The sequence below is a fragment of the Bos grunniens genome, chromosome 16 (genome assembly GCF_055505025.1).
Source record: "Bos grunniens cultivar Pamir isolate PY7600 chromosome 16, Bosgru_T2T1.0, whole genome shotgun sequence".
Classification (NCBI taxonomy): Eukaryota; Metazoa; Chordata; class Mammalia; order Artiodactyla; family Bovidae; genus Bos; species Bos grunniens.
The window spans coordinates 55940758-55950925 of record NC_141180.1 but is presented as its reverse complement, the minus strand read 5'-3'; the positions used below and the strand labels follow the sequence as shown (position 1 = coordinate 55950925).

The 10168-nt window shown below is 38.1% G+C and overlaps 1 protein-coding gene across 1 annotated transcript in view; it reads right to left on the bottom strand.

The window, feature by feature from the left end:
- Positions 1-206: 206 nt before the first annotated feature.
- DUSP10 (dual specificity phosphatase 10) overlaps positions 207-10168 on the bottom strand; it is a 74889-nt gene continuing 64927 nt past the window's right edge. The window contains exon 4 of the mRNA XM_086342729.1: positions 207-836. Within this exon, the coding sequence (XP_086198855.1) occupies positions 781-836 (56 nt within the window). The 3' untranslated portion in view covers positions 207-780. The remainder of the gene's footprint in view (positions 837-10168) is intronic.

Below are 10168 nucleotides of genomic sequence, written 5' to 3'. Positions count from 1 at the left end.
AAATGTTTACTTCTACAATAAACATGGAAAATTATGAAAAGAAAATACTGTAAACATTTTGAAATATTTCTGAGAGAGAAACAGAGAAAGATCAGTAGGGAAACAAAATGAGAAGGAGAGAAAGGGAAGAGGGAAAAGAATTGTAAAATTGTTATTAGTTTTTCATTTAGCATAACATTATGAGTAACTTCTATGATGCTAAATAATTTTTAGAAAAAACTATTTATTACTTGAATAATAGTCCATTTATTAGATCTTCAATATATTATGTACTCATACATGTATCATTTGGAATTTAAGATATCTCAAGCTTCATCTATTACAAATAATATTTCTTATATGTAATTCCCTAACCATATCTCTGATTACAATACATTCTTAGGATACATTATATTCTTAGCATATTTGTTTAGAAGTTGAAAAACTGGCTCAAATGGTGTGATAATTACTTTTATGTGTCATTTTGACTGGGTCACAGTGCATAGATATGCGCTCCAATACTATTTCGGATGTTTCTATGAGGGTTTTTTTGAATAAGATGAATATTTAAATTGGTGGACCTTGAGTAAAACAGTTGTTCTCCATGGTGTAGGTGGGCCTCATCCAATCAGTTGACAGCCTCAATAAAACCGAAGACTGACCTCTTTTGAGCAAAAGATAATTCTGCCAGGAGACAGCCTTTAGATTTCAGCTGCAGCATCAGCTCTTCTTTGGGTCTTCAGTCTGATAGGCTTTCAGATTCAAACCACAGTAGAAGATCTTCTCTGTGTCTGTAGCTTGTCAGTCCATCCTGGAGATTTTGGACTCACCCTCCTCCACAATTGCACAAGCCAATTCTGTAAAATAAATAAATCCCTTTTCACATATCTACACATCCTCCTAGTTCTGATTCTCTAGAGAACTCCATCTAATACAAATGCCATGAACTTCTTAAAGAGTCCAAAACCAGGCTGACATCACCAGATTATTTGGCAGTGTTTGTGAGGGGCTTCTCTTTTATTTTTAGGAGAAGGTTTTGCCTCTTTTCTGATAAAAGTCCATGGATAAAACTTGCATGTGAAGAACACAGAGAAGGAAGAACCAACTTCTTGGCTCTTAGCAAGAGATACCTCTAAGGTTGTATTACCCTTATATTCAATTTTTCTTTACATTTTGTACTCTAGGAGAATAAGAGAGGCTTTTATCATTTGTTTTATTTATTTTTGTTGTTATTTTGATTTCCACTGCAGTATATAAACAAAACTACACTTTAAAAGCCAAGATTTTCAAAATAATATGATAACAATGATACAAAATCAAAGTCTTATTAATGCTATTTGAAAACAAGTCCATTTTTCTTAAAGTTTTACAATTTGGGGACACTTCCTTGCTTAAGATTAGAGGTTGGGATTTTATATACAGATACTGGGTCAAGGTGTCAACTGACTAGACTTTCCCTAGTTCCTTCTCTCACTGTATATCCTCTGGGCAACTGTTCTTATGAATGTCTACATCATCCAGGAGCCAGAGAGCAGCAAGAAGCATGGAGACATCTTCCAGGTCATTTACCAGGGAAATGTATTAACTTAATTCCATCTCTGACTTGAATCCAGAAAAAAAAAATACATATCCCCTCCTAAGTCAGCCTCACATTTAATGTGGACAAATACTAGCTATTTGAAGACAAGTTATTAGGAAAACAAAAGTCCTATGTCTGGTCAGTCAATTCAGTCACTCAGTCATATATAACTCTCTGCGACCCCATGGACTGCAGCATGCCAGGCTTCCCTGTCCATCACCAACTCCTGGAGCTTACTCAAACTCATGTCCTTCAAGTCAGTGATGCCATCCAAGCATCTCATCCTCTGTCATCCCCTTCTCTTGCCTTCAGTATTTCCTGGCATCAGGGTCTTTTCCAGTGCATCAGTTCTTCGCATCAGGTGGCCAGAATATTGGAGCTTCAGTTTCAGAATCAGTCATTCCAATGAATATTCAGGATTGACAAGTTTGAATTCCTTGCAGTCCAAGGGACTCTCAAGAATATTCTCCAACACCACAGTTCAAAAGCATAAATTATTGGCACTTAGCTTTCTTTATAGTCCAACTGTCACATTCATACATGACTACTGGAAAAACTATAGCTTTGACTATATGGACCTTTGTCGGTAAAGTAGTGTCTCTGTTTTTTAATATGCTGTCTAAGTTTGTCATAGCTTTTCTTTCAAGGAGCATGTGTCTGTGTCTGGTATCTCACACTTACTGGCTCTTTCTGGGCATCTAGTTCAGTCTACTCCAGAGATAGGATGTAGAACTACCTGTTTCTGATATGGCCCCAAGAAGATCATCAGCTCCCAAAAGTAGATAATTGTATTGACAAATGTGTGTGTATGCATGCTCACTCAGTCATGTCTGACTGTTTGCAACCCCAAGGACTATAGCCCACCAGGCTTCTCTGTACATGGGGTTTCCCAAGCAAGAACACTGGAGTGAGTTGCCATTTCCTTCTCCAGGGGATCTTCCTGACCCAGGGATTGAACCCATGACTCCTGAATTGGCAGACTGATTTTTCACTATTGAGGGACCTTTGAAGCCCCATATTAGTAAAGAGCAATATGAAAAACTGCATTCTAGCTCAAAGAGTGGTATATAGGTATCTTTTTATTTAAGAGAACCAAAATAAGACAGTGTTAGAGAACTATAGATGCCCCTTTTGGATTGGTCAGGATTCCTGATACTGGGGGAGTCTACCACATGAAAAATACCAATATTAAGTCAGAACCACAGCAGTGAACAGGGTAAGGGATGAAATCATGGAGAAGAATATCATTAATTATTGAGAGAATTTTAAACTACCCTGCTGTTTTTTACTCTGCTTATTGTGGAAAATTCATCCAATTTCTTATTCCTTCAGCTGAAATAATAGAGAAGGAAATATTTTATTTCTTTTTAACATCAGTTCAAGCAAGGAAAAGAGAGTCACACTGAAGAAAGATGATGATAGGGTCATAGATTGATCCATAATTGTCTATGAATCAAATTGCACAAATTTCACAACCAAACATGTCTAGTGGTAGTAATAATTCAGACAGAAGAATAAGGAAACTATAAGGAGCTCCATTCAAGTAGAGTCTGCTTGCTATAGTCTCTATGGATTCTTACCATCTTCAGTGCATTACATGTGAAACTGCTGATTTTAATCATCATAGTCCTCCTCATGTTGCCATTTTCCAAACAGAGGACATAGTTTCTTACCATTTAGGTTTTTTTTAAAATATATTTTAAAAATTTCTACTGAAGGATAGTTGATTTGAGGGCTTCTCTGGTGGCTGATGTCTATGGGGTCACAGAGTCGGACACGACTGAAGTGACTTCGCAGCAGCAGCAGCTGGTGGCGCTGAGGTAAAGAATTCTCCCATCAGTGCAGGAGAGGCAGGTTCAATCCCTGGGTCAGGAAGATCCCCTGGAGAAGGAAATGGCAACCCATTCCAGTATTCTTGCCCAAAGAATCCCATGGACAGAGGAACCTGGCTGGCTACAGTCTATGGGGTCATAAAGAGTTAGACACGACTTAGTGACTAAACAATAATAATAACAAATAGTTGATTTACAATATCATGTAAGTTTCATGTGTAAAGCACAGAGAAACAGTTATATATATAAAACAACTATATATATATATATATTTTTTTCAGATTATTTTCCCTTATAGGTTATTACAAGCTGTTGAATATAGTTCCCTTTGCTATATGGTAGGTCTTTGTTGGTTATCTGTCTTAAGTCAGTTATAGTCCAAAGCTTTCCCAATAAACATGGAGCAGCTTGAGGGTAGGACCATATCATATATATCTTTATATCTCTAGTGTGTTAGCAAGAATGCCTTGGATATGGTGGCTGCTCAATAAAGATTATTTAGTTGAAAAAATATGATCAAAATGTGGGTGTCCCAAAAGAACTAATGCTTACTAAGCCCCTGATAGGAACAGAACCTTTTTCAAACTATCTCTAACTGAGGATCAGAGTGGTAAGCATAATCAGTCCAGCTAGTTAACATCAGAGATGAAATTCAAAGTGAAGGTGTTTGATTTCCAAAATCACTTGACTCTCCTCAGTTGCAAGAGGGACTGAACAGGAAAAGTAGGTTGCCTTATCACCAAAGCCCTCACTCTTTCAAGCCCTTCTTCGGTCCTATTTTATTCTCCTTTATTAAAAAAAAAAAAAAGTAACTGTTGAGATGTTAACAGACATCTGTAGATGTTGATACCAGACATGATTGCAGTAATTACAAAAGTATCATTCACCATCTGAAGTGAGAGGCATTCAAAAGAGAGAATGTGAGTAAAATGAGAACTAAAATATACACAGATTTAGCTCATGTTGTCAATATTAATGGTGATTAGGGTTATTGGATAGCTAACACAGGGAAGAATATATGCAAAATTTGATTTGTCTGTGTAAAACTAATTCTAATATTTATATAGACTTCTCAGCATTCAGTTTAATTGTCATGCATTCCTGGTGGGTTGGTGGTAAAGAATCCACCTGCCAAGGCAGGAGACACAGGTTCAATCCCTGGGTCAGGAAGATCCCATAGAGAAGGAAATGGCAACCAACTCCAGTATTCTTGCTTGGGAAACCCCATGGACAGAGAAGCCTGGCAGGCTACAGTCCATGAAATTTCAAGAGTCAGACACCACTTAGCGACTAACCAACAAATTTTTAAGTGTGGTTTTGATTAACTTGTATGGGTTTATCTGCCTCTTGGAGCAATCTTGGCCCAAGACTGCTCTGTCTTTGGTGTCTTGCCCATTGAGCTTGGATGAGGAGAAGGGGGAAGTTTGCTCATTAAGTGAAGATTAATCCATGTCATCAAGAGAGGAACCATAAGGACTAAACTTCTTCTCAATTTCTGCTGCCCTTTTCCTTTTCAATACCAAGATTTAGTATTTTACATAAAAAAGAGAAAAAAATTCAAAACACAGGACCTACTGCAAGACTGTTGAGAAAATAACCCTTCACTTTGAAGGAACAGTCCTTTCTCTTTGTCTGTGTTTCTCCTCCCTGGATCTAGTGTTTATTCCTAAAAAATCAAACCAATTTCACAAGGCTTCAGAGGTGTGTTTTCAACTGTCTGCTGGTGTTTTAAAAATGATTCTTCAGCAAGTTAAAGCCTCAAACAAAAGGAGAAAACACCCAAAGAAAAACCTTATTTCAAGATTTTAAAAAATAAATCTTATTTTAAGAATTAATGTGTCATCTCAAGATACATCTCAAGACTCAACAAGAGTCTCAGAAGTTAGAAATGTGTGCTGAATTCCTTGCTCTTAAATAAAGAGCCTGTTGAAATGCTTACTTACCTGCTTCACCATGAGGATATTAAACTTGTAAACCTTCATGGCATGTTGCCTTATTAAGATACATACCTAAAAGGTACATATTGGTAAGGTATCAAACCAAGAAAGTTCACTATGGCATAATAAAGACACCATGATAGGCTAGAATCATATTAATAACAGACACCATAATTTGCAACAAAATTGATGTTCATCATTCAGTAAATATAAAAACTGTAACCTAGATTAGTAGAAAAGTATAAAGCAGTGCTAGTTCACTTCCTCTTTGCTTTCTCATTTCTTTCCCTTCTTTCTCCTTCCACAAGAAATGACTAAACCTTAGTATGCGCTAAACAATATGTAAGTGCTTTGGTGGGGAAGACTTGAAAAAATAACAGACAAAAGCCACATGCTGGCAAATGCCAGAGAACATGACAACAGCTCTGCAGATGAGAGCTAAGCCGTATACAGCACAGCCATCTTAAAAGAAGCAACACTGATAGTATCTCCAAGAACAATCAGCCTTTATTGAAAACAACGTGACTTGAAGGAAGTAGAAGGCATGGATTAGGAAAAGACTGAGAAAATTATGCAGTGAGAGGAGAGAGTAGCCTTGAAGGTAACTTGAGACAACTTGCCTTAAAAAAATGCATACATAACTATAAACTAGATCCCATAGGATGAGTAAAGTGGCACAGATGACCGTTTATTATTAACTCTTTACGCTGAAGAAAAAATTCACTTTCAGGCATTTATAATACATGTCTGATTACTCTTCAGCCCTCTGGTGAAGATGCACAATAACTTTGAATGTATTCTCATGGTGTAAAGTTGAATCATCAGTAATAATGAGTACAATGTGTCTAATTTTTCTTCAACCTCTACACTCTAAAAGAAGGACTTTAAACAGTGTGGAGATTCCTTAAAAAACGAATTAAAACTGCCATCCAACCCAGCAATCCCACTGCTGGGCATACACACCAAGGAAACCAGAATTGAAAGAGACATGTGTACCCCAATGTTCATCGCAGCACTGTTTACCACAGCCAGGACATGGAAGCAACCTAGATGTCCATCGGCAGACAAATGGATAAGAAAGCTGTGGTACGTATACACAATGGAGTATTACTCAGCCATTAAAAAAAAATGCATTTGAATCAGTTCTAATGAGGTGGATGAAACTGGAGCCTATTATACAGAGTGAAGTAAGTCAGAAAGAAAAACACCAATACAGTATACTAATACATATATATATGGAATTTAGAAAGATGGTAATGATGACCCTATATGTGAGACAGCAAAAGAGACACAAATGTAAAGAACAGTCTTTCAGACTCTGTGGGAGAAGGCGAGGGTGGGATGATTTAAGAGAATAACATTGAAACTCGTATATTATCATATGTGAAACAGATCGCCAAAGTTTGATGCATGAGACAGGCTGCTCAGGGCTGCTGCACTGGGATGACCCTGAGGGATGGCATGGGGAGGGAGGTGGGAGTGGGGTCCAGGATGGGTAATACATGTACACCCATGGTTGATGCATGTCAATGTATGGCAAAAATCACTACAATATTGTAAAGTAATTAGCCTCCAATTAAAATAAATAATTTTTTAAAAAATAAAATAAAATGAGGACTTCACTACTAATGATGATCACCCACAAAATCTGTTGAGACTTAAACCAAGACAACCACTGACAGAATTTAATAGGGAAGCAGCTAATCATTCTTAGGACTGTGGACTGACTTCTCAGATGGCAGGTGTTCAAATTTCTTGGGACTCCAAACAACGTTTTTGAGCCACTTTACAAGTGAGGAATCCTGATGGTACAAGTAACAAGAATCACACAAGCCCAGCTTAAGCAATGAAAGGGAAAGATAAAATTGCAAGGATTTAGTAATAGCTTAGAGAAGTCAAGAAAAGATAAGCCCACCCTAAGGAAAAGGATGAGAATGAGAAACTGAAAAGTTGTAAGACATCCAGGCAGGTCTCCTTCTATCACTGTCAGCTCTTTTCTCTTATAATATCTGTTTACATTTTTTTCTCCCACATATCATGGACACCAACATCTCCCAAATGCACATAGTATGTGTCCAGCTGCCTAGAGAGAAACTGACCTCTGGTCTCTTGCCTAATTCTAAATTTCTGGAGATTTGTCTCTAAATAGCCCATCTTACTCAAGTCCCTATTCCCCATCTAGTCAATAGTGACCCAAAGTGGTTACAGCTTTCAGATAGCTACTGAGTTCATAGTGCTATTACATGCTATTGGGGGAGGGGAGTGCAGAGAGAGACAGTCCCCAGAAAGTTGAGCATGTGTTCCAAGGCAGATGGCTGGCCAGACAAAACAACTCTGAGAGACCACAACTGCTTTCGAGTATGAATTTAACTTTTTATACAGAGCACTTAGCACCACCTACTCCTCCCACCCCTCCAATGTAAATAAGCCTTGTTAAAACATAACTGGGTCAGAAAGTTACTTCTCTGGTTTGCCCTTTCTGGATTCTATACTGTGAACTGCAGTTGTCCATGGAGTCCACACATATATCCATGTCAATAACCCCCAAATGGTTCAGGGCTTGATACAGAAGGATATGTGGAAAATAACTAAAGTACACTAGGATATAAGATTGGTGGATGAGACAAAGAATTTACTGGAGGAATCTTTAGAGGCCACCCAATAACAGCCTTCAGGTCAAGTCATCCCAATATAGCCACCCAAGTCATCCCACATAGATGTGCAACCTAAGTAAAAGGCTTATCTTTACTGCAAATACAGCATCTATTTAAGGGTCTCCACTAACTACCTCCATCCAGATTGCCAACACTAAATCTTCCTCTGTTTAAATTCTAGAGTCATTTCTGTGTTTAGGTAACTCCAGTATGATTATATTCACCCAATAACACTACAAAAATATCATTTTAGTAGTAATTTCCAACTGCATCTTACTAAGGAACATGTGAAGATCTTTAGCCAGTTCAGACCTTGAAGAGGTCTTCTATCCTGTGATAATCATCTAAATGTTGCAGCACTGAGGTTTTCTTAACCCTTTCCTGGGTGACCCTGCTAGCCTGACCCTCTGCATTTCCAGCTGGAATATTCACTTGCCTCTATCTGGGTTTCCCCGGTGGCTCAATGGTAAAGAATCCGCCTGTCAACCAGGAGATGAAGGTTCAATCCCTGTGTTGGAAAGATCCCCTGAAGAAGGAAATGGCAACCCACTCCAATATTCTTGCCTGAGAAATCCCATGGACAGAGGAGCTTGGCTGGCTGCAGTCCATAGAGTTGTGAAGAGTTGGACATGACTTAGCAACTGAGCATGCACTCATCTGGTCTGCATGCTCAGGTTCAAAATTTGAAGTGAACATTTAACAAGCACATAAAGAGAACCTCTATCAAAGATGTAATTAAGGAGGCTGGGGTTTGCTTCAGCTAAATGAGCAAGCCATAGGTTGCCAGTTCTTTATTGTTAGAGAAAACCTTTTTCTCTCCTATCTGGATAACACTGCAGTTTTTGCTGTCTTTATTGGAAATATCCTGTTATTTCTAGCTGGTTGCCTCAATCATGTTTTGAAGCTGTGATGTCAGTGGAGATGTTTTATTACACTGTCTGAAAGGTGAAGAAAGTCTCAGATTGGTAAAATCTGGATCCTCTCATTGTGCATTTACTTTAGGGCCTAGGAATGTCCTATAGCTTTCTGTAATACATCCCTTTTGGACTAGAGAAACCTGGTTACTCACCCAATAACTATTGCATGCCCTTTCATGTATGGTCTACATTTCTTACTGCACATTACTTTTCCTCCATAAACTGGAAGACCACACTGACTATAAGGTTATAGGTAGTACCAACCAATTATAATACATTGGACAGTCGCTGGCCAGAAAGCAGGATAGTGGATCATCTGTCCCTTCCCTTCGTTAATCCCCCATTTTTCAATCTGTCTACATCAAGCTAACACATTCCATCCCTTCTACACAAACACCAAATAGTTAACACTAAATGGAAAATAAAATGGGGGTAATTCTCTTTTGGAATGCCATATTTTGGCATTTCTCTCCCAAAATGTCTCAAGGTCTTTTGGCAAAGGGAGTTTATTCAAAAACGTTGTCACTGTGGTATCCTCGTCTGGGATCACAACAGTTGTCTGAGGCATTCTTCCTCATTTCCTGTTGGGAACAGCTGTGAGAGGCTGTTTATTAAATAACTGTTACAATTCTACAGCTCCCTCCCCTCCCCATCACTAGGAAACCATTTGGCATTTCAAGGTTGGTTAAGATGAAGGCTGTCCATTGATATGTTAATAGAAAAAACTGAGTTTACTTCAAAGGAAAAGATAATTTGTTTCTGTTATCCTAAATTATTACGAGCATTGTTAAAAAGGTAAGTATGGACCCCCAAATGATATAATAATTTACAACAATGCTTCAACTTTCTTGGTAAGAAATTTTTACTTTTATTTCTTAGGGCCAATGCACACTTGGATACAGGGCAGCCAGATTAACAGGAGACTGAAAGACAGAAGTGACAGTGACATTTGCCTTCTTCCCTTTTCAGAGAAACAACACCTAAGAAATGTGAAACAAACCTAGGATCTAATCTGATGCTACAAATGACTCAACCAAGTGTCTCTCTAGAGACACAGGCAAATTTGTACATTGCTTTGTGAAGGCTTTTATCTATAAATGTGAAAGTCCACTTGAAAATGGTCTCTAATTACTCAGGGAACATGGCTGAAGCCGTTTTCTCTAAAACATCCCCTGCATAGAACCCACAAGGAGCTCCATTTTGAATTTTGAATTAAACTTAAAATTTTGAGTCAGAATCTTCTTCTCAATGGGGCTAATGTCCTCAGAAG